Source organism: Gigantopelta aegis, chromosome 8 (assembly GCF_016097555.1).
Source record: "Gigantopelta aegis isolate Gae_Host chromosome 8, Gae_host_genome, whole genome shotgun sequence".
Classification (NCBI taxonomy): domain Eukaryota; kingdom Metazoa; phylum Mollusca; class Gastropoda; order Neomphalida; family Peltospiridae; genus Gigantopelta; species Gigantopelta aegis.
In genome coordinates, this window is record NC_054706.1 from 62,119,736 (window position 1) to 62,144,735 (window position 25,000).

At 42.0% G+C, this 25,000-nt stretch overlaps 1 protein-coding gene across 2 annotated transcripts in view; it reads left to right on the top strand.

The window, feature by feature from the left end:
* Positions 1-7,868: 7,868 nt before the first annotated feature.
* LOC121380229 (D-beta-hydroxybutyrate dehydrogenase, mitochondrial-like) overlaps positions 7,869-25,000 on the top strand; it is a 17,144-nt gene continuing 12 nt past the window's right edge. The window contains exons 1-7 of one of the 2 annotated variants that reach the window (XM_041509054.1): positions 7,869-7,914; positions 10,283-10,616; positions 13,468-13,665; positions 15,005-15,157; positions 20,947-21,140; positions 21,805-22,041; positions 24,206-25,000. The exon at positions 24,206-25,000 is cut by the window's right edge and continues 12 nt beyond it. In XM_041509054.1, the coding sequence (XP_041364988.1) occupies positions 10,403-10,616; positions 13,468-13,665; positions 15,005-15,157; positions 20,947-21,140; positions 21,805-22,041; positions 24,206-24,310 (1,101 nt within the window). In that variant the 5' untranslated portion in view covers positions 7,869-7,914; positions 10,283-10,402 and the 3' untranslated portion in view covers positions 24,311-25,000. Of the gene's footprint in view, positions 7,954-10,282; positions 10,617-13,467; positions 13,666-15,004; positions 15,158-20,946; positions 21,141-21,804; positions 22,042-24,205 lie in introns of both variants that reach the window. The other variant, XM_041509053.1, reaches the window with a different exon arrangement.

The following is a 25,000-nucleotide window of genomic DNA, read 5'->3' on the forward strand; positions in this document are numbered from 1 at the left end:
ACAAATGCTCGATCGGGTTCAAATCTGGATTGTAGGGTGGCCATTCGAGCACTGGGACATTGTTTTGGTTGATGAAGTTATGACAAACCCTTGCAACGTGCGGCCTAGCATCATCCTGCTGCAACGTAAGATTACGCACATGGATAAGTGGAAAGACGTGATGCCTAATGACCTGATCCCGATATCTTTCGGCTGTAAGATTGCCCTGGGTGACCAGGAAAGGTGTTTTCACGCTATGAGAAATTCCCATCCCTAAACCATAACAAATCCTCTCCCAAATCTGTCGTTTTCCTTAACGCACGGGTCCGAATATCGCTTACCTCGACGTCGAAAGACACGTTATCTCGCCTTCATGTAAAATTCTTTAATCTCATTGGTTGTTTGCCGTTGGACAAATCCCTTATACCCCTGTGGGCGGAGCCAAATTCTCTTATACCCCGTCTGTAATTTCCAACAGTTTCCAGCCACCCCAGTTAATGCTAAAGCAATAATTAGATTATAAATAACATTGATAATCAATCAAGTATACATAATTGATTTTATTTTTACTATAAAATACACTATTTCAATACTTTTAAAAGCTGCAATGTTGAACTGGGCCACCTAATTACGGTCGTGGTGTTATTGTATTAATGCGCGATTAGCAACAGTTTTTTTTTGTTTTTTTGTTTTTTATTTTTAATATTTTTATTTTTTTACTACATACATTTCTGATAAAAAAAGTTTTGTTTTGTTTGTTTTGTTTTTATTAACATCTGTTTCAGACAATTTCGTATTACAAACATTTGAAGTTAAAAACTCGTTTATCGATGGAACTATTTTTCGTCACTGGCAAGTGGTTTCGTTCGCGTCCGCGTGGTACGGCTCCGTTAATAAATTGTTAACAATTATTGTCTGGCGTTAATTTGATTATTTGGCTATATGATTTAACATGTCGGCAAGATAAATTCGTTGTAGAAGCATCTCTCGGGGTATATGGCTTTTTATGTACCCTCTGTGTGCTCTTTTACCCCCTCGCCTTCGGCTCAGAGTAAAAGAACACTCAGAGGGTACATAAAAAGCCATATACCCCTCGTGATGCTTCTACAACTTATATTATCTCGCCTTCATGTAAAATTCTTTAATCTCATTGGTTGTTTGCCGTTGGACAAATCCCTTATACCCCTGTGTGCGGAGCCAAATTCTCTTATACCCCGTCTGTAATTTCCAACAGTTTCCAGCCACCCCAGTTAATGCTAATGCAATAATTAGATTATAAATAACATTGATAATCAATCAAGTATGCATAATTAATTTTATTTTTACTATAAAATACACTATTTCAATACTTTTAAAAGCTGCAATGTTGAACTCGGCCACCTAATTACGGTCGTGGTGTTATTGTATTAATGCGCGATTCTTGTTTTTTTGTTTTTTATTTTTAATATTTTTATTTTTTTTACTACATACATTTCTGATAAAAAAAAGTTTTGTTTTTTTTAAAAATTAATATCTGTTTCAGACAATTTCGTATTACAAACATTTGAAGTTAAAATCTCGTTTATCGATGGAACTATTTTTCGTCACTGGCAAGTGGTTTCGTTCGCGTCCGCGTGGTACGGCTCCGTTAATAAATTGTTAACAATTATTGTCTGGCGTTATTTTGATTATTTGGCTATATGGTTTAACATGTCGGCAAGATAAATTCGTTGTAGAAACATCTCTCGGGGTATATGGCTTTTTATGTACCCTCTGTGTGCTCTTTTACAGAACACACAGAGGGTACATAAAAAGCCATATACCCTTCGTGATGCTTCTACAACTTATATTGTCATCCATCTGACCTGGGTGTAAGTTGCGGACCAACGTAGGGACGTCGTGGCCTCAAGTTGAACTCCCTCAACCGATTCCTAACCGTTTGTGGACACACTGGGCGACCTTGAGTGCCTACAATCTGACTCGCCGTCTCCGTAGCCGTCTGAAATCAGTTACGGAGGTATGTGAGACGTATGCCCGACGTATGCCCTATCTTGACGTGGCAACATAACGCGCGGACGTCCGCTCCTGGGACGGTCAGCTAATCGTCCTGTGGCTCTGAGACGTCCAACTAAACGTGCAATCGTTGACCAATGTACCTCAGATTGCTAGGCGATGCGAAGTTGCGACTGCTCCTGCATAATTAGAGCAATAGCACCTACCCCTATCAACTTGTAACATTCGAGGCATTTTGCTTTTCAGTCATGTTGAAATGTTGTGCACTCGATGTATACTGTTCAATACTTCAATTTGGCATGGTATTCAAGTCCATAGCAAGTGGCAGTGGCTCGGGTGCACGCTTTCTTAACAAATCGGTAAAAACAAAACAAAAAAGCATGCAATTTCGCGTGTGCTCACGATTGACACAATTTTAACCAAGGATTCTGTAGCCAGCACAACGACGTAGCTATAAGGAAGAAAATGTTTTATTTAACGACGCACTCAACATATTTTATTTACGGTTATATGGCGTCAAGCATATGGTTAAGGACCACACAGATATATAGAGAGGAAACCCGCTGTCGCCACTTCGTGGGCTACTCTTTTCGATTAGCAGCAAGGAATATTTTATATGCACCATCTCACAGACAGGATAGTACATACCACGGCCTTTGTTACACCAGTTATGGAGCACTGACTGGAACGAGAAATAGCCCAATGGGACCACTGACATGACGTAGCTATATGTTAAATGTTACTACATTTGGTATTCGGATAAAAAAAAGTTATATTACCAACACTTAACTTACATTTGTTTTTTCCGTCAGTATAGTATACGTTATGCTTATATCCTGTGTTATCTGTTTGTTTATTGTTGTTGTTTGTTTGTTTGTTGTTGTTTAGTTTTTAGTTTTTTTATGTTTATATTTATGTACTAGTAATAATGTATTTTGTTTATGTACTATATGTTATATTTACATATATGTATTCAGTAAAACAAAATCATTGCAACATCCGTATTAGCGTTATTTTTCAGAAGCATGTCAATGTGTCATACGTGTTTAATGCTTGCCATACAGCACACCAGTACTTCTCGTCTCATATATCAAAAGCCATGGTATATGCTGTCATGTTTGGGAAACTGTATGCAAAAGATGCATAGTGTTATGACACGACATACCTGTACAGTATACGCAAACCCTTCTCCGCACCACTACAAAACAAAGATAGAAAAATGTCGATATAAACAGACTGCATACGTTAAACAAGTATTAGTTTCATTTCCTTTTAATAAGATATGGGTTCGTGGGCATTCGGTAAAAAAAATAAAACAAACAAAATGATAAACAATGAACATAAATTTTGTTTACTGTAGTAACGACATAAGTACCAATCACGTTGCCATGAAGGCGGTCTTTGGAGAGTGGCAGTCATCTTACAGAGAGTGGTACTCCATTTACAAGAGTGGTAGTCCTCTTACAGAGAATGGCAGTCATCTTACAGAGTGGTAGTGTGTGTGTGTGTGTGTGTGTGTGTGTGTGTGTGTGTGTTTATATATATATATGGTTAGGAATGAATGAATAAATGAATGAATGAATGAATGTTTAACGACACCCCAGCACGAAAAATACATCAGATATTGGGTGTCAAACTATGGTAATGCAAACAAATAAAGTGATGATCAACATCAATATAAAAATTCAAGATTTAAATAAAAACAGTGTAAAGAACTGTGCAAAAATACAAAATCACAGATAGATACTGACTTTTACTCAAAATTTCAATTGTATCTCGAAGAAAACAAGGAGATTTGTGCTGTATTGGCCATTCTTAAAGAAAATGTTACACCCTGCACCACGGTGAGATTACAGCACACGCAGGGGTATATGGTTAGGAAGAAGGATAAATAATGTGGATGATTTATGCTAATTCTAAACATTTTCTCGATAGTTCAGCTTCAAATACGCACAGTATGAAAAACACTCGCTCAAAAACCCATTAAAAATACATGAACATACTTTACCAGAATACGCCGTTTAAGGGGAGCTATCGCTCCCGCTCTCCATCACTCACCTAACACTAGTTCAAGGAGAGTCATTTTTAGCTCACCTTAGCGTATGACCAAAAAGATTAGCTTTTCAACACTGGTCTGAAGGCGACGCCACACGATACGAGTTCCGATTGCTAGCGACCAATGCAATCTGTTGTTGTTGCAATCTAATTAAAATTAGCTCCACTATTACATGTGGATCTAACACCAGCCAGTTGGAGCTCATGTCCACCAATCAAAACCTTACTTGCAGAATCCTGCCAGTGATTTAAAAATAATTTGAAAACATTCCGAATTATCCTGAGGGTATACGATATGTTTCGTGTGAATTACGAATGCCTTATTTAGACCAGTAGAACTAATTTTAATCGGATTGCTAACAACTCTACGTAGTCCCCAATGTTCAGGTAACATTTCGTCTGTAAATAATAATTTAAATATTGACCAATCACACTTCGCCTTTTATAACGTTATTTGGGAGCATACAAATTCTAAAAATATCGGGCGAGTCTATTTTAGTGGCCGCAGTACAGCGAACCATACCAATACGTACGGGGTGGGTTATTAGTCTTCAATTTTACATTAAAAATTATTTATTTATTTATAAAAAAAACCCAAACTAAATCAGTCTTCAGTTTTACATTACAAATTATGTTTTAAGGCATTCGTAATTCACACGAAACATGTCGTATACCCTCAGGATAATTCGGAATGTTTTCAAATTATTTTTAAATCACTGGCAGGATTCTGCAAGTAAGGTTTTTATTGGTGGACATGAGCTCCAACTGGCTGGTGTTAGATCCACATGTAATAGTGGAGCTAATTTTAATTAGATTGTTGTTATTGTTGTGTGGGGTTTTTTTTGTGGGTTTTTTTTTGGGGGGGGGGGGGGATGGGTGTTGTTGTGTCAATCGGCTATTCTCGTACGAGGCACTCGTACCGTGTGGCGTCGCCTTAAGCAAGATGGTCCGTGTTTGGATCGTTCTTATATTATACAACGAGAGGCTCAACTCACTAGACCCCCACTTCCACCATAACTCCCCACCCCAACCCTCACCCCCACCCCCACCCGCTCCTGTTAAAACAAATGAAAACCGCTGGTCAACCTGTTTCCTACAGCAAAAGTGGCAGAACATTCCCCAAAAGATTCTCAGGAATATCGGCGAAGAATCGACCATCTTGCGTCCAATGGAAGCTAGTCGCTTCTGTGACTTTTGTTTGAAACTAAATGACTGGAATAAATTTGTGTTTTTCAACATTGCCAATGGAATTCGTTGTTTGTATTCAGTGACAGATTAAAAAAAAAATCCATTTAGAGGGGCCCCAATGACATGTGGCGAAAAAGCCACAAACGTTCCCGAAGGGATTCCTCGGATTCTCCAACGTAAAAAAAAACATAGAAAGTGTGCCGAGGACAGCGGTTTTGAAACTACATTATTAGTATATTGTGCCACACCTCTAGGATGAACGCTAATGAGACATACTTTTGAGTTTGTAACCATAGTAACACATGATTGTGTTCTGACCAACCACCACGTTGGTCAGTCCATAAGCGTACAAGATAGGAGGGCGGGGGGAGGGGACAACTGTTCCCCTAGTGCTGGAGCAAAACCTCAAATTCGGGCAAAAATTATATAGATATTCGGGCAAAGTGTTCTAATTTGAGAAGTTTTTACCATGTATTTCCATCATTCTACGCTCAATATTAGTTGAAATCCACGTAAAAAGTAAAATATGCGTAGTGAATCGTTTGCAATCTTATATAGCTGTCTGGTAGTAATGCTAATATGAATAAATGTTGTTATGAAGATTCGAGCATATTCATTTAATTCGGGCAAAAGCCAGCCTGCCCCCACCCCCCCCCCCCCCCCCCCCATACAAAAATGGGGTCCAATACACCTGTGTTGGTCACGTTATGTCTCTAGTTTGTAGCCATAGTAACACTAACACGCGCTTGGTCTCTGACCGCCGCGTTGATAGTCTTGAGTTGGCAGTCATAGTAAAACTAATGCTAGTGCCAGACTATCAACGGTCTCGACAGACATGGTCATCTCGATGGTTGCGTTGTAATTTCACCCACCCCCGACCAACGACGGGTGTGCTCAGATTAACAACTAATCGGTTGTAAGAAAGTTAAAATTTGTTTTGTTTAACGACACCACTAGAGCATAATGATTTATTAATATTTTTTTATTAGATGTCAAACATTTGGAAATTTGTACATATAGTCATAGAGAGAAAATGTTCCATTAGTAGCAAGGGATCTTTTATATGCACCATCCCATAGACAGGATAGCAGATACCACGGCCTTTGATGTACTCTGTGATGATAGCATTAGGGGGCTTCTACATCAGGAGCCGACTCCTTTTTCAGGAGCCGTCTATTTTTAGAAATAGGGTCACGGCAGTGCAAGTGTGGTGCAATATCCTATTGTTCTATAAATAAAGTGCGCGTCACCCGTACTGACTAAGTCAGATCACTCTATAGTAAATACACGATACCCTTTCAAATCGGGTGACAGGTGCTTGCACCTGTGTATTGTATTGATATTGTTTGGCAATGACTTCTTGAATAATTAGAACGAGGGTTATTCCCGTGCATGGTGTTATGCAATGTCCAGTTGTTCTATAAATAAAATACGCATCACCGCACCTGCATAGCTAGGTCACGCTGTAGTAAACTCACGCTACGGGCCGAACCGAGTCACGAGTGCTCATACCCTGCTTATTGTATTGACATTGACAATGGCTTCACATATAATAAGGTCACATTCAGATGTGCTGCAACATGTTTTCTATACACCAGTTAAACGTGTATAAAAGACGGTAGCGATGCATTGAATTTATTTGAATAAGAACGTTTAACCTGGACAGACTTCTGTGGGCACTCTCAACCTCAACACTACATCATTATCCTCGATTAACAGATGTAATATCTTTGAAGGTATGGCTGGCAGACAAACATTTCTGGACACTGTGACATCCATAGAAGAGCTAGATGCATGGGCGAATGCTAACAACTGTTTTCAAGATAATGACGTCAACCTTAAACGTGTTGAATTACTGGCTACACATATGACTTCCGAAAATGACAACATAACATCACAAGTGGGTTATGACTGTAACATTTGTCAGAAATCATTCACTCAAAACAAGAATCTTCTGCGACATATCCGTACAATTCATGGGAACGAACGATTTCAGTGTGAAAACTGTTTACACTCATTTTCGCGCTGGGATAATTATAAGAATCACATATGTCAACCAAGAAAGAAGCGGCTTTCGTCAGATGATTACCCAAAGGCAAAACGCCCCTGCCTACAACCAGTGACCTCAGCTGACAATATACCTGCAAAAGTTAAAGTCAAAGTTTGTTTGTTTAACGACACAACTAGAGCACATTGATTTAATAATGATCGGCTATTGGATGTCAAACATTTGGTAATTCTGACATATAGTCTTAAATCTGCAACATTTTTCCATTAGTAGCAAGGTATCTTTAATATGCACCATCCCGCAGACAGGGTAGCACATATCACGACCTATGATATACCAGTCGTGGTGCACTGGCTGGAACAAGAAATAGCTCAATTGACCCACTGACGGAACTGCGCATCAGGCGAACGCTTTTCAGGAGGAGCATGCCCCTAGTACCCCTAAAGAATAAGGTATTTCGTGTCTTGCATATTCAGACCCCCCCCCCTTTACAAGACGTCTGGATCCGCCCTAGACTGACACTGTCCAAACACAAACTAGCAATCTCTGAATGTGTATGTAATTACAAGACAAGCAATTGTACACTGTGACATGACCTACATACAAAATGTAAGGTCACAGCTTATCGTTCCAAGCTACTGCTATCCGGGTCGTCACAAAGTTTGCCGTCTGCAGAATTCGTGGTTAAACTAGTGAGCGTATATCCATCCGGGTTTGTCAAACGGTTTCAGGTTTTATGTTTTAGTGCATTTCTTTCGCTTTTACAGGACTAGTGTCACGTTTCACTCGATTGGGGCAATAGGGATGGGAGGACAATGGTCTACTGTAGGTGGGAATCGTTATGATATCTTTAGGTGGGGGTCACTTTGTGCTTTAAACAGTGAGTCACAATATATATGTTATAGACACTTTGCTATCCGGTTATTTGTGAGTGGCAAACACTTGATTCAGGAGTGGGTCCTGGATTTGACCGAAAAAGGGAGAGTCTACGAATTTAACTATTCTTCGAATTGTGCATTGTAGGTTACTACGTTTTCCAAACAAAAAGGGAGTCGTGCACAGGCACGTGTGTAGTTCATAAAAATGCACATTCGAGTTTATTTTTATGAACTAGCACGTGTGTAGAGGATGGGGTGGGGTGGTGTCGAAACCCCTTCCTGCTCAAGCAACTTTTCGTTTTTTCAATATATTTTCCAGTGGCATAACTCGACTCCTCCCCACCACCCCCCCCCCCCCCCCCCACCCCATAAACTTCGCTTGCCACAGTTTAGACCCTCCCCTGCTAAAATTCCCGCACACGCGCCTGGTACATAATAATTGCACAGTTATTACGTGAGCGGTTTTAACCATAATGTACAAGAAAGTGCTCTGCATACAGTTTGTGATCATTTAAGCAAACGAAAAAGAGAACATATTTAAAGCATAGATAGAATAGTTTATGCGCCAAGGGATTTAACTCTATGCACAGTTGGCCCATTACTTTGATTAAAGGTATCATTAGACCGAATAAAATCGTATTGACGGTAATGTTAACATTTTTAAATAAAAGTAACAGACGCAAGGAATGAAGTGTGATGCCTACCATTTAATTTCTTTCTAAGAAACTCTGGCGTCACATGACGGCATTTTGACAACTTACAGGAAGTTTACAGTTTCAACCTGAACTATCTGGGGCCTATTTCACAAAACATCGTAAGTTTACGTCTGCTACTAGCAGTTATATCGGTCGGGCGTGTACATGTGTTTGGCATCTATTTCACGCAGAAAATTGCATCACTACGGAAGATGGAGCATTTTAAAGACAAAAGAAAATTAAATATGTGTATTTGTAACTACATTTGTTGTACTATAATAGTAATAAGAATTGTGGTTTAGTCGTAGATTTACGTTTACGTGCAAAATTAGGCTTACGATGTTTTGTGAAACTGGGCCCAGATCCGCAAGACAAATCAGAATTTTTTTATAGAAACTTAAAGAAAATTATCTTCTTAACTGTTTAAGGAGTTTTAGACTATTAACTACTCAGTTGCCCCCCCCCCCCCCCCCCCCCCCCCAAAAAAAAAAAAAAAATCAAAATCCTAGCTACGGCCCTGTAAAAGCTAAGGAAGTGATAGGGTATGTGTCATACCACATGTATTCGCACAAATGGCCACTGTCACAAATATCCACCAATCACAGCCGTAGTTGCATTTACTCCTTATAGTTTTGATTTGGTAAAATGATACCTATAGTTGAAGGGCGGGATGATTCAGCTTAGTCGGTAGAACGCTTGTTTAACGTTCTTAGATCGTAGGATCGAACCACCTTAGTGGACACATTCTCTGATTATATTTTAAATATATATATTTCCGTCACAGCGAGTGTCCTACGACTGGTAAATCAAAGGCCGTGTTATGTTCTGTCCTGTCTGTGGGGATGCAAATATAAAAGATCCCTTGAAGCTAATGGAACAAAATGTAGAGGGGTTTTTTTCTTCTGAAGATTATGTGTCAGAATTACCAAATGACTGACATCCAAAAACCGATGATTAATTAATCAGTGTGCTCTAATGGTGTCGTTAAACACAACAAAGTTTTACAGCCATACTGTTAAGACTCCAAATAGTCGTAGTTTAAAGTGTGCTGACGTGTCGTTATACAAACATTGCTTTCCTTTCTAATCCTACGCAACTGTCATTCGTCCATCTGATCATAATTACCTATAGTCCGTCCCACACGGGTCGCATTTTTTTCCATACTACATGTATGTAATTTACAACAAGTTATTTATTTCCGAGCCGATTGATTTGTAAATTGCATAGACAAATTGTATTTCTTTGTTATTTCCAAAACACTTTCTTCTTACGTCAAACCAAACTGAAATTGATTACAATCCCCCCTCCACACACACACACACACACACACACACACACACACACACACACACACACACATTTTAATAGAATGATGGGACGGACTATATTCAGTTATTTCTTGATTAAAATTCTTTCATTTGTCATTCATTCATTGAATCACTGATTGACTGATTTATTTAAATATTCATGTATTGGTTTGTTTTCAGTCTCCTGTAAAGCAAATTCAAAGTTTGAATAAATGTGACTTGGAGCGTGGAACCATCATTATTATGATCTTGATCTGACGACACAACAAAAAGAAAAAAGGCGAAGACGTAACACCAACCATGAAAATCACAGAATTTATCGGCCTTCAAATATTTGAATTTTTGTACTTGTTACTTTTGGCCTTTCTCCCGTTTGTGGTCCTGCAGCGAAGTGTGTCGTTTGTTATCCTCGCGCTGATTGGTTTGTGGGTTGTTTATTATTCCTACAAGAAGCTGACGACCAAAGCTGTAGAGGCGCTGGGCAAAACAGTTCTTATTACTGGCTGTGATTCAGGTATTCTGAGAACAAGGGCAGACTCATGATATTTTTAGGGAGGGGACCTAGGGCAAAAGGGGACATGGACCAACTTTCTTAAAAAAAAATACTTTAATGAAAATTGTAAACAAATTGTTCAAAAGAAGGGGCACTTTATTTTATTTTATTTTATTATTATTATTTTTTTTTGGGGGGGGGGGGGCAGGTCCTCCTGGTCTCATCCCTTGGATGCGCCCTTGGAGAATAATTAAAGATCAACGTTCTTTACAATGAAAAGTATCTATTGAAGGGACAGACCCTAGTTTTTAAACACTACGGCATATTTTTCATATAGACCCTAGTTTGAACCCGTAAAAATGGGACCGGCCTCGGTGGCGTCGTGGTTAGGCCATCGGTCTACAAGCTGGTAGGTACTGGGTTCGGATCCCAGTCGAGACATGTGATTTTTAATCCGACTCCAAACCCTGAGTGAGTGCTCCGCAAGGCTCATCGACCAGTGATCCATAACTGGTTCAACAAAGGCCATGGTTTGTGCTATCCTGCCTGTGGGAAGCGGAAATAAAAGATCCCTTGCTGTTAATCGGAAAGAGTAGCCCATGTAGTGGCGACAGCGGGTTTCCTCTCAAACTCTGTGTGGTCCTTAACCATATGTCTGACGCCATATAACCGTAAATAAAATATGTTGAGTGCGTCGTTAAATAAAACATGTCTTTCTTTCCGTAAAAATGGACACTAAGTTTGTTTAATTTACAAACCTGTAACACATTTGGATACAACAGAGTTAACCAAGAGTTAGTGACGTTCAAATGCCCTTGAAAATAGACTAACCCGCGACTCCATAACCGTTACTTCTCAGACGCAAGTGGGTTTTTAAAAATATGAAAAATGCATTTTGTGGTATTAGAAAAACCAGGATGACCAGAAACACTTCGGTTGTACGGAGATGGATAATCTAATCTCAGGGCGGTCTGTCCCTTTAAGGACACTCAATATGTCGAAATTACACAGGTTACAACTTATATGCTCATCATATGTTGTTTTTTTTGTGTGTTTTTTTCCTTTTTTTGTTTTGTTTTTTTAAACAAAGACAAAAAACAACAACTTTTCTTTCACGAACTCGTTACTACCATATTTAAGAGTTACATAATGTATACACGTGGTCTTGGTATATTTATAATAACAAAACTTCAAAAGCATAGAATATTAATATGTATTGACCATTAGTGAAGGCAATATCAGGTTTTATGGATCTAAGAAATAGATATTCACCAGTCATGAATTAATATTAATCATTAGAAACATTTACTTGATATAATTATCAAATTGCCAAAATATAGAAGTGTATACAGTATATACTAGTAGCTTGAATGGGTGTTGATTTGTACTGTACATTAAAGAGACTGTTCTAAGTTTGCAGACATTGTAAGATGTTTGCAATAACAGAGCCTTTTTGGGGACTAAAGAAAGAAATGTTTTATTTAACGACGCACTCAACACATTTTATTTACGGTTATATGGCGTCAGACATATGGTTATGGACCACACATATATTAAGAGAGGAAACCCGCTGTCGCCACTTCATGGGCTACTCTTTTCGATTAGCAGCAAGGGATAGCACATACCACGGCCTTTGATATGGCAGTTGTGGTGCACTGGCTGTTTTGGCGATTACTATTTCATATTAAATACATTTTCTTGTTTAGAATACCAGTATCTGTATAGCGAATGCGTTTGCGGTCGTATACTATGTTTGTATGTACGAAATTATTGGAAGGTAAAATCTGGTTTGGGATACTACAAGCATTAGGACAACAACACAAACCTTATAAATACAGACACTGATATTCTAAATAAGAAAATGTATTTATTTTGTATATTACGTCATCATAAAGTCTCTATTGGTCGGAAACATTTTACAATGGTTGTAAACTCAAGACTGTCCCTTTAATACTGAATTACTAAAATACAGAAGTATCTGCACCTAAAAAAGACCCATATTCACAAAATATCGTAAGCCTAGTTTTACACGTAAACGTAAATCTACGACTGAAGAGCTATTCACGAAACAACTAAAACGTAAGTTACGTGTAAAGTTGGACGTAAATATAAGAGTGCCTCAGGTTGCAACTAACGCTGCACGTAAGTTGTGTACATATAATAAATCAAGCACGATCGCCGTTATTTACTATTATTTACGGAAACTAGCAGTATTTCCAATAAATGAAGCGGTTTGCGATGGCGAACGCCCACGGATTGAACATATTTTTGTTCGTGATCGAACGGATGTTTTCGACTCGGCCAATTTCTCCTGAGTTATCTTTTCCTTTTTAAGAAATGTCCTCAAGTTCGTACCAAAACGCGGATTCCCACCAATACCAAAATGCCATGGTTCACTGTTCGCAATGTTATTGTTAGCAGACGACAAACAAAATTGCGTTTTGCGCATTTGTTATTTACCCGGTAGCCATCGTCTTTTTAATGTGTTTTTATTAATTACTCCAGTGAGAATGTTAAATCGTAGATTTACGTCCAACTAAGTTACGTTTACATTTACGACCATCTTTGAGAATAAGGTGCTTCTTGCACGTAAACGTAAATCTACGGCACACGTAAGTGCTAGTCGTAGACGTAAATTTACACTTTTTTGTGAATATGGGTCCTGCTCCGTAGGAACCGAGGTTGGGGGGTAGCAGGGGGGTTGTGCCCTCCGCCCCATTTTGTTGTTTACTCATGTACACACTATAGAAGCCGTGACACAGACACATCCCTCCAGATATCGTTCCTACGGGCCTGTGTATATACATGTGGCTTGAGTGGGTTTTAACTTTGATTTAGTATTTTTAATTTCTGTATTGTTGGGGTTTTTTAGGATTTGGCCACGCACTGGCAAAGCGACTGGATGCGGTAGGGTTCACCGTGTTCGCTGGTTGTCTGTCTAAAGAAAGTGATGGCGCCACGCTTCTGCAGAATACCTCAGACAGGATCCACACCCTGGAACTGGATATCACAAAGGATGAATCTATCAGAGAGTGTCTGGAGACAGTCCAAGAACACTGTGGAAGCAAGGGTAAGTTGCACGGATACAATTACACACACACACACACACACACACACACACACACACACACACACACACACACACACACACACACACACCGAATCCTAGAACTGGATATCACAAAGGATGAATCTATCAGAGAGTGTCTGGAGACAGTCCAAGAACACTGTGGAAGCAAGGGTAAGTTGCACGGATACAATTACACACACACACACACACACACACACACACACCGAATCCTAGAACTGGATATCACAAAGGATGAATCTATCAGAGAGTGTCTGGAGACAGTCCAAGAACACTGTGGAAGCAAGGGTAAGTTGCACGGATACAATTACACACACACACACACACACACACACACACACACACACACACACCGAATCCTAGAACTGGATATCACAAAGGATGAATCTATCAGAGAGTGTCTGGAGACGGTCCAAGAACACTGTGGAAGCAAGGGTAAGTTTCACAGATAAAATCCCCCTCCTAACATGGAATTGGATATCACAAAATATGAATCTATCAGAGTGTGTCTGGAGACGGTCTAAGAACAATGTGGAAGCAAGGGTAAGTTTCTCAGATACACACACACACACACACACACACACACACACACACACACACACACACACCGAATCCTAGAACTGGATATCACAAAGGATGACTCTTTCAAAAACGTCAGTGTCTTGAGACAGTCTGAGAACACTGTGGTAGCAAGGGTAAGTTTCTCAGATACAATTACACACACACACACACACACACACACACACACACACACACACACACACACACACACACACACACACACACACCGAATCCTAGAACTGGATATCACAAAGGATGAATCTTTCAAAAACGTCAGTGTCTTGAGACAGTCTGAGAACACTGTGGTAGCAAGGGTAAGTTTCACAGATACCACCCGCCCATTTCTAGAACTGGATGTCACAAAGGATGAATATTTAAAATCCTTCAGTGTCTTGAGACAGTCTGAGAACACTGTGGTAGCAAGGGTAAGTTTCACACGTACAGCCCTCCATAAAACATGCTGTAGTTATTGATCATTATTATACATAACCATAAAATAACTCTTGGGGTTAATTTGCGGAGGTACTCGTGGCAAGAAAACATTTCGTCTTAAGAATTCTTCAGCCTGGCCAATACACCTTATGACTAACAAGCGCGTGTGCAGAGGTTGTTTTTGTTTGGTTTTGGTGTTTTGTGTTAGGACGAGGGTTGTAACTCTGCTCTGGTGCTGGAGGTATATTTATATACATGTATACGGTAACCATCACAACTTTCATCACAGTACATTCATTTACATAAGTATCTCCGATTATCATTGTAGGTCTGTGGGCTCTAGTCAACAATGCTGCAATCAATTATATAGGCGATGTGGAGTTCTCTTCTATGGACGCTTATAGAAGAGTTGGCGAGGTCAACCTGTATGGCACCATCAACATGACGAAACAGTTTATTCCACTCGTACGAACAGCTAAAGGTAGGTGATGGCATCAGTGTCTGTTTGGCACCATCAACATGACAAAACAGTTCATTTCACTCGTGCGAACAGCTAAAGGTAGGTGATGGCATCAGTGTCTGTTTGGCACTATCGATATGACAAAACAGTTAATTTCACTCGTGCGAACAGCTAAAGGTAGGTGATGGCATCTGTGTCTTTTTGGCACCATCAACTTGATAAAACAGTCCATTTCAGTCGTGCGAACAGCTAAATGTAGGTGAAGGCATCTGTGTCTGTTTTTTAGGGGCGGGACGTAGCCCAGTGGTAATACGTTTGATGAGCGATCGGTCTAGGATCGATTCCCGTCGGTGGACCCACTGGGCTATTTCTCGTTCCAGCCAGTGCTCCACAACTGGTCTAACAAAGGCCGTGGTATGTACTATCCTGTCTGTGGGATGGTGTATATAAAAGATCCCTTGCTGCTAATCGAAAAGAGTAGCCCTTGAAGTGACGACAGGGGGTTTCCTCTCTCAATATCTGTGTGTTCCTTAACCATATGTCTGACGCCATATAATCGTAAATAAAATTTGTTGAGTGCGTCGTTAAATAAAAACATTTCCTTCCTTCTATGTCTGTTTGGCACTATCGGTATGACAAAACAGTTCATAGCACTTGTGCGAACAGCTAAAGGTAGGTGATGGCATCAGTGTCTGTTTTGGCACTGTCGGCATGACAAAACAATTCATTCCACTTGTGCGAACAGCTACCCCCATCACACCGGAGTGTGAGCCCACGGCGACCTCACTGCGTTGCAATTTTCATGAAAAGCGCAGAGTGATCGTGGAAAAACTGACAGAAATGTGTGAAATGTATTAGGCAGGTAGTACACAGTACGCTCTTGACTCGCTTACTGCGCTCTCACTGCGCTCCCACTACGCTCTATGCGATCTCGCTGCGACCAAGTCGCTTTTGCTACGATCTCACTGCGCTCTCACTACGTTGCCACTACGTTCTCCTATGTACCCATCATCTAAGCACTCCTTCAGCTCAGATTCATTGTAGATCTGTGCATCTGACATGTGTCCATGGCCTCCAACATCTATCCAGAGGAACTTATAATCTGCGTCTACCAGACCGATCAGAACAATGGAAAAGAAGCCTTTATAGTTGTGATAAATGCTTCCACTGTTCGATGGCTTTCTGCAGGCGACATGCTTCCCATTAAGGGCTCCACAGGCATGAGGGACGTTCCATCTACATTCAAACTGGTCAGCAATGGGAGCCCATTCTGCAGGGGTGGTTGGATAGTTCATGACTTCATCCTTGTACTCGTCTACAATGGCCTGGCAGACTTCCTTTACTATGACAGACATGGTATTCGATGGAATTCTGAAGTCAAACTTTAGGCCGGAATACTTCTCACCAGATGCCAGATGGCGCAAAGCCATTGCAATCTTCATCCCTGGTTCGATAGCCTTCCTATAGTTGGTATCTTGCTTCGTGCATCGTGGACCAAGTCTGGCAAAGAGCTCATCAAACATTTCTGGTGCTACTCTGAGGAAGTTGAAGTAGGATGCAGGATCTTCATGCCTTAACTCGGGCATCAGGCGGTCGTAGTGGCCAAACTGACCTCTTCTCCTCTCACCTAGCCATGGTCGGACCCAGCATCTCCTCGGCCTTGCCCTCCTCCTTCTTCGCCTTCTTCTGATGATGTTCAGAGCAGCCACATCATTATGTGCCTGTTGTTGCTGGATATGTGCTATCTGTTGTCCAATTATTAGCCACTTCTGACAGTCTGCAGCCATGGTGAAGAGGAGGTGACACTGATGATGAGGTTGTATTTATACCATTTGTGTGTGCGCGCGTGACCAGATCGCATGTCAAAGTCAGAACGCACTATAAACGCACTGTAAACGCTCTTTGAACCTACAGCAAGCTTCGTAAGAACGCCATGGACGCATCAGGAGCGACATAGTCACACTGGCAGCCCCGTGTGGACGCAGTGTAAGCGGTCCTACTTCTGACGTACTTCAGTCGCAGATTGGGCAGACGGCGATACCAACTCGGTCTTGCTACGCTGTCGACACGCTCAGATAGATTGCATTGCGCTCATGTTGCGCTCAGGTAGTTCCCGTTATGCTCCCAGTGCGCTTTGGGCCAGAGCGCCAGACCTCCGCGCTTGTTTTGAGCCTGCTCAAAACAAGCGCGGAAGTCTGGCGCTCATGGGGACCCTCTCACGTTCTAGATAGCGTCCAGTACGTTCCCAACACGTTCTTTGAGATCCTACTGCGCTTTGCCCGCGCTTTCCACATTTTTTGGTCGCAGCGGGAGCTCAGTGGCAACGTAGCTCTGGTGTGACGGGCAAAATATGTCAAAATTACCAAATGACTGATATCCAATAGCCGATGATTAATTAATCAATGTGCTCTAGTGGTGTCATTAAACAAAACAATTTGTTTTATAGTATCTCCATTTTATACGAAACAGAAACGCTACGTATCTCGGAACCTTGTGGGTGCACGTGACTTTAAACCACCACCCCCCCCCCAAAAAAAAAAAACCCCAACAACAAACAAGTAACGTGGAACCGCCTCAGCAAATCCATTTTCTGATTGGTCCCCCTCCTCCCCCCCCCCCACCATCCCAACCAGTGCCTCACGATTGGTATATCAAAGGCCGTGGTATGTGCTGCCATGTCTGTGGCAAAGTACACATAAGAAATCCCTTGCTGCTAATGGAAAGAAAATGTAGCGGGTTTCCTCTGAAGACTTTGTGTGACAATGTTTGACACCCAGTAACCGATAAATCAATGTGTTCTAGTGGTGCCGTTAAACAAAACAAATTTTAGTTGGGTTTTTCTTTCTGTTCCTCCCCAAGGACCTATATACAACTGCGATCCTAAGACAGTTTACTTACGGGGCAATTGCTACTACTCATCCATCCCTATAAACAAACTGCCTTTGCAGTTTTATTTAACGACGCACTCAGTACATTTTATTTACGGTTATATGGAGTCAGACATATGGTTTAGGACCACACAGATATTGAGAGAGGAAACCCACTGTGGCCACTACTACAAGGGATCTCTTATATGCACCATCCCAAAGACAGGGTAGTACATACCACGGCCTTTGATATACCAGTCGTGGTGCACTGGCTGGAACGAGAAATAGCCCAATGGGTTCACCGACAGGGGTCGATCCCACGCCGATCGCGCATCGATCGAGCGCACGCTTATGAACACAGATAATACGATAGCGTATGCTTCAATATTATTATTTCTTGTCGCGGTATATAGGACAAAAATACTTCACAAACTGAGTGCCTGTATTTGCCCTAAATTAACGGAAATAGAATTAGCGTACCAGTAACGGAAAAAAGAAAGAAATGTTTTATTTAACGACGCATTCAACACATTTTATTTACGGTTATATGGCGTCAGACATATGGTTAAGGACCACACAGATTTTGAGAGGAAACCCGCTGTCGCCACTACATGGGCTACTCTTTCCGATTAGCAGCAAGGGATCTTTTATTTGCGCTCCCCACAGGCAGGATAGCACAAATCATGGCCTTTGTTGAACCAGTTATGGATCACTGGTCGGTGCAAGTGGTTTACACCCACCCATTGAGCCTTGCGGAGCACTCACTCAGGGTTTGGAGTCGGTATCTGGATTAAAAATCCCAAGCCTCGACTGGGATCCGTACCCAGTACCTACCAGCCTGTAAACCGATGGCCTAACCACGACGCCACCGAGGCCGGTCTACCAGTAACGGATTACGAACTATACATGGGGAAAAGTTGACGAATCATACTTAACGTGTATAAATATATGTATCAGCAACTCTTTAATTTTATTTCATATTATTTCCGTCCTTATATCCAATTAAGGTTCAAGCATGCTGTCCTGGTCACACGCATCTCAGCTATTTGAAAAGTATTGTCTTAATGTGCCCCGTACACTACGAACCCAGGACCTACCAGACCTATTAAAGTCCGATAGCTTAACCACTACACCACCCAGACCGGTTTACTCGGTTTTTCTCTAACGTTTTATTTTAGTCTCGATTTTTAAAAAAGTTTTCTATCAACCTTTATCATGACCGCCAGCATGGTAACTAACTTCCATGGAAACCCATATCAGATGAAACCTAAATCATCATTGCAGCTGTGATATCGATGTCTATTACACATACATGTAACTTTAACTATCAAAAGATGACAGCAGCTTGGGATAGAGCTATATATTAATGCTAGGGCGGACCCAGGAAACATTTGAGGGAGTAGACCAAGGGCAAAAGGGCACGTGGAGCAACTCCCTGAAAAGGGTACTTCAATGAAAATTGTAAATAAATTTTTCCAAAAGGGGCACCCTGGTCCCCTCCCTTGGACCCGCCCTTGGAATGCATTATTTTTAAAGTGGTGGAGCCAGTGCCCGTAACCTTCTTTCCCCCAGCTTCGGACGCCTATGTTACGTCCACAATTCAGTCTACTGTATCCCCGCAGCTTCGGACGCCTATGTTACGTCCACAATTCAGTCTACTGTATCCCCGCAGCTTCGGACGCCTATGTTACGTCCACAATTCAGTCTACTGTATCCCCGCAGCTTCGGACGCCTATGTTACGTCCACAATTCAGTCTACTGTATCCCCGCAGCTTCGGACGCCTATGTTACGTCCACAATTCAGTCTACTGTATCCCCGCAGTCCTCGCGAGATTTATTGCAGTTTCTAACCAGAATACAGCAGAAAACAGTTATCTCCATAATGCCAACATACCTTTTACGGCTCGTACTCCCCAATGGAGCTTCACTGGTTCACCAAGGTTAACGTATAATAAATAACAGACCGAAACGTTTATCTTGATAAACTAAAGCTTTACAAACATACGTTCCATGACGCATGTGCTGTCGATGCATGAGTGGCGACATTGTTATGATTTTTCACAAGTAGCGAAAAAATCCTGGGTTGCGTTCAGCTAGACCAAGCGGAAAAACGTCCGCTAGACCGATTTGTGCGCTTCACGGTAAACCAAATGTCCACGTTGAGAACCAATCAAATAGTTCGCGAACGTAAGCGAAATGTTTGCTGGCTGAACTTGGGGCAGCTAATTCTCCAATATTTAGGAGTTTTGTTTTTGTTTGGGAGTTTTTTCCAAGTAAATTAATTATATAAACGTCTGTGATAATCTGATTAAGTTTATATAAGGGTTTTTTAAAAAAGAAAATCGTTTCCTGTTCATTTTCTGTGTAGTTAATCATTTAATATGTTTAGTATACTACAGCTCCATACAGTTTCGATAATCTGCCGGCCGTAACTTTTCGGTTTTGTTGATGTGATTAAATAATATGTTCTATAGATGCGACTTCAACGAAGATCTCGGGGCGCAACGTAGCCCAGTGGTCAAACGCTCGCCTGATGCGCGGTCCGTTCTAGTATCGATCCCCGTCAGTGGGCCCACTGGGCTAGTTCTCGTTCCAGCCAGTGCACCCCGATTGATATATCAAAGACCGTGGTTTGTGCTATCCTGTCTGTGGGATGGTACATTTTGGTACTAATAGAAAAATGTAGCGGATTTCCTCTCTATGACTGTGTCAACATTACCAAATGTTTGACATCCAGTAGCCGATGTTTAATCAATCAATGTGCTCTAGTGGTGTCGTTAAACAAAACAAACCTATTTAGACAATATTCTCCGATAAACCTACACGTATATCTTCGGGAATCTTCACGGAAGATTTCATGTTGTTTTCTAATACTTCTACAGACGATAGACTCTTGTCGCAGACTCTTAATCATAATTATATGTCGTGGTGTTGTCATTTCAGGACGTATTGTCATAGTAACAAGCGCCCAGGGAAGGCTGGCTGTGCCATCGAACTCGACCTACGCCATCACCAAGTACGGACTGGAATGTTTCTCAGACATCTTGCGTCTTGAACTGCAGGGGTTTGGGGTCAAGGTTGTCGTGGTCGAGCCAGGAAATTTTGGCGGTAGTACAGGAATGTTAAGTCCACTTGCGGTATGTTGTAGTTTAAGGTCTCTGAAAACAGAGACCGGCCTCGGTGGCGTCGTGGCTAGGCCATCGGTCTACAGGCTGGTAGGTACTGGGTTCGGATCCCAGTCGAGGCATGGGATTTTTAATCCAGATACCGACTCCAAACCCTGAGTGAGTGCTCCGCAAGTCTCAATGGGTAGGTGTAAACCACTTGCACCGACCAGTGATCCATAACTGGTTCAACAAAGGCCATGGTTTGTGCTATCCTGCCTGTGGGAAGCGCAAATAAAACATCCCTTGCTGCCTGTCGTAAAGAGTAGCCTATAAAGGGCAAAGGGTTTCCTCTAAAAAAAACAGTGTCAGAATGACCATATGTTTGACGACCAATGATAAGATAAAAAAATCAATGGGCGTCGTTAAATAAAACAAACTTTACTGGAGAGAGAGAGAGAGAGAGAGAGAGAGAGAGAGAGAGAGAGAGAGAGAGAGAGAGAGAGAGAGAGAGAGAGAGAGAGAGAGAGAGAGAGAGAGAGAGAGAGTGTGTGTGTGTGTGTGTGTGTGTGATGTGTGAGACAAAGAGAGAGAGACAGAGAGAGAGAGAGAGAGAGAGAGAGAGACAGAGTAGCATGATAGAGGATGGTTGCATTTCCACCTACCTAGCCATAAATCACATTTGTATTTACGACAGCTGTCACGAATGGAAGAAGAGTTCTCCAATATGTGGAAACACGCACACGATGACGTCAGAACCTCCTATGGCAAGGACTACTTAGACAGTCAGTACAAGTCGGTTATACAGGCTGCGGCGACGGCTGGTCCCAACATCGTCCCAGTCATAGACGCTATGGAGGATGCCGTGTCCAGTGTCTCACCTTCCATAAGATACCTGGTCGATGGTGACAAGAGCTGGTACGACCATTCAAACGTAAGTACAAGAAAACACTGAGTATATTTCATGCACGATTTCAGGTAAGGGATAAGGGGTTCGGGCTCCATAATAAATAATGTTATTTGTCTACAGGCAGACCTCAACGTGAAAACAAATTGAGGGGTGTGATTAAGTACACCCCTAACATGTATAGATTATGAGGAACCATTTAAGATAATACAATATTGCTACTATATAAAGGCATACGCTAAGGTCGTATATTTTAAGAGAGAAAATATGTGTGTTGTTGCATTAGGATATTCTTTTGTCACCGTTTATACAATTAATATGCTTGAAACTTCTCGTGGAACCCAGGCGCGGAGCCAGGGGGACTAACGAGTAATGGACACATGGACCAACTCACCAAAAGGGCATCTCAGTAAGGGAGATCGGGGGGGGGGGGGGGGGGGGGGGGGGGGGGGGGGGAATCAAAATCGGATCAAAATCGGAAAAAGGAGCACGTGAAAAAAAAACAAAAAAAACAATATATACTCTTCAAAAAAAGAAACGCAAAAGGGTACAAATGGGTTATAACTCCGATTTTATGTTTCCTACCGGTTCATGCTTTGTGAATATAAGGTCATTGCATGTCCCAAACACATTCCCACGGTTACATTCGATAAAACGCAGCTACTGTACAATAAATTCCAAAATGTGAATATTCGCAAAAACGCAGCCACGTGCAAACCATGTCACCACTGCACGTGCGTTGTCTGCACGTGCAACATGAACACCGACAGTATAAAAGTGCAGGGTGTTCGCTTGCCTGGCCTCTGTATCTGGCCGACAGTTGACAATCCAGGACATGCCACGTCTCAGTGAACCGCAGAGAAACAATGCCATCGGCCGACTAGACGCAGGCGAATCCAGAACGGCCGTTGCCAGGGCATTCCATGTGTCCCCAAGCACCATCTCCAGACTGTGGGTCCGTTACCAGCAACATGGATCAACACGTGACCTCCCTAGATCCGGTCGACCACGGGTCACTACCCCCGGGCAGGACCGCTACATCCGGGTATGCCACCTTCGGGAACGATTGACTACCTCCACAGCCGCAGCAATACCAGGTTTACGCAGGATATCCGACCAGACCGTACGGAACCGCCTACGTGAGGTAGGAATTCGTGCCAGACGTCCAGTTCGGGGTGTCATCTTAACACCACAACACCGTCGACTCCGACTGCAGTGGTGCCAGATTCATCGACAATGGCCTCAACTGCGATGGAGACAGGTGTGGTTCAGTGACGAGTCCCGATTTCTGCTCCGACGTCATGATGGAAGATGTCGCGTGTATAGGCGTCGTGGTGAACGTTATGCGGCAAACTGCGTGCAGGAAGTGGACAGATTCGGCGTGGGTAGTGTCATGGTGTGGGCAGCCATCTCACACACTGGCAGAACTGACCTGGTCCACGTGCAGGGCAACCTGAATGCACAGGGCTACATTGACCAGATCCACCGGCCACACATCGTTCCAGTTATGGCCAACGCCAACGCAGTGTTCCAACATGACAACGCCAGGCCTCACACAGCACGTCTCACAACGGCTTTCCTACAGAACAACAACATTAATGTCCTTCCTTGGCCATCGACATCACCGGATTTGAACCCAATTGAGCATCTATGGGACGAGTTGGACCGACGCCTCCGACAGCGACAACCACAGCCCCAGACCCTGCCCGAGCTGGCAGCAGCCTTGCAGGCCGAGTGGGCCACCATCCCCCGGGACGTCATCCGTACTCTGGTTGCTTCAATGGGCAGGCGGTGCCAGGCAGCTGTCAACACACGCGGAGGCCACACCCGGTATCGACTCCAGATGACCTTGACCTTGGTGGTGTGTCCTATCACTTACTCACAATGGACTAGAGTGAATTGTGAACAATCCTGCAACATTTGGTAATTATCGGACTCACCATTCAATAATTAAATCAATTCTCCAAATGTTACGACAATGTGGTTTTGCGTTTCTTCTTTTGAAGAGTATATATATATATATATATATATATATATATATATATATATTTTTTTTTTTGGGGGGGGGGGGGGGGGGGTCAGACAGATCCCGTGGTCTTGCCCGTGGTATCCGCCCCGCACTCCTGATATCGTGTACACTTCCAATATGTTTTCACCTCTTCTCATGTTTTTTTTCTTTCCTTTATTTCAGTTCCTCATCAGAATTCGACCGTTTATTCCTGACAAAGTGCTCGACTACCTAGTAAAACGAGTGTCTGTTAACACGAGACCAAAACCAGCTCTAGCAACGTATTGAGAGCAAAACACACACACACACACACACACACACACACACACACACACACAAAAGCACACAAAAGGTGAAATACCTCTTGATTACCCGGTTAACTGTTCTAGCGTTTTGTCGAATCCAAAGAAATTTAATTCAGTTAAACTGTAATCAATTAATTTTGATCCCCGTCGGTAGGCCTATTTCATGTTCCAGCCAGTGCACCACGGCTGGTATATCAAAGGCCGTGGTGTGTGCTATCCTGTCTGTGGGATAATGCATATAAAAGATCCACTAGAGCACATTGATTTATTAATCATCGGTTATTTGATGTTGGTAATTTGCACATATAGTGTTTGAGAAAACCCTCTACCTTTTTAACCATTAGTAGCAAGGGATCTTTTATATGGAAATAGCTCAATGGGCCCACCGACGGGGATCGATCCCACACCGACCTCGCGTTTTACCACTGGGCTACGTCCCGCCCTTCAACAAAACAAATGCCAGATTGTCATCCCAATCTAACCTGAGGATAAAGAATTTTATTTTATTATTGTTTCGATGTGTGGTATTTCCAGTATTCTGAAAAATGCAAAATAAAGTTAAGCTTATGATTAATTAATCAATGTGATCTTTAAAACTAACTTTTCTTAAAGGGACATTCCTGAGTTTGCTGCATTGCAAGATTTTTTCGACAAATAAAATAGTTCTACAATT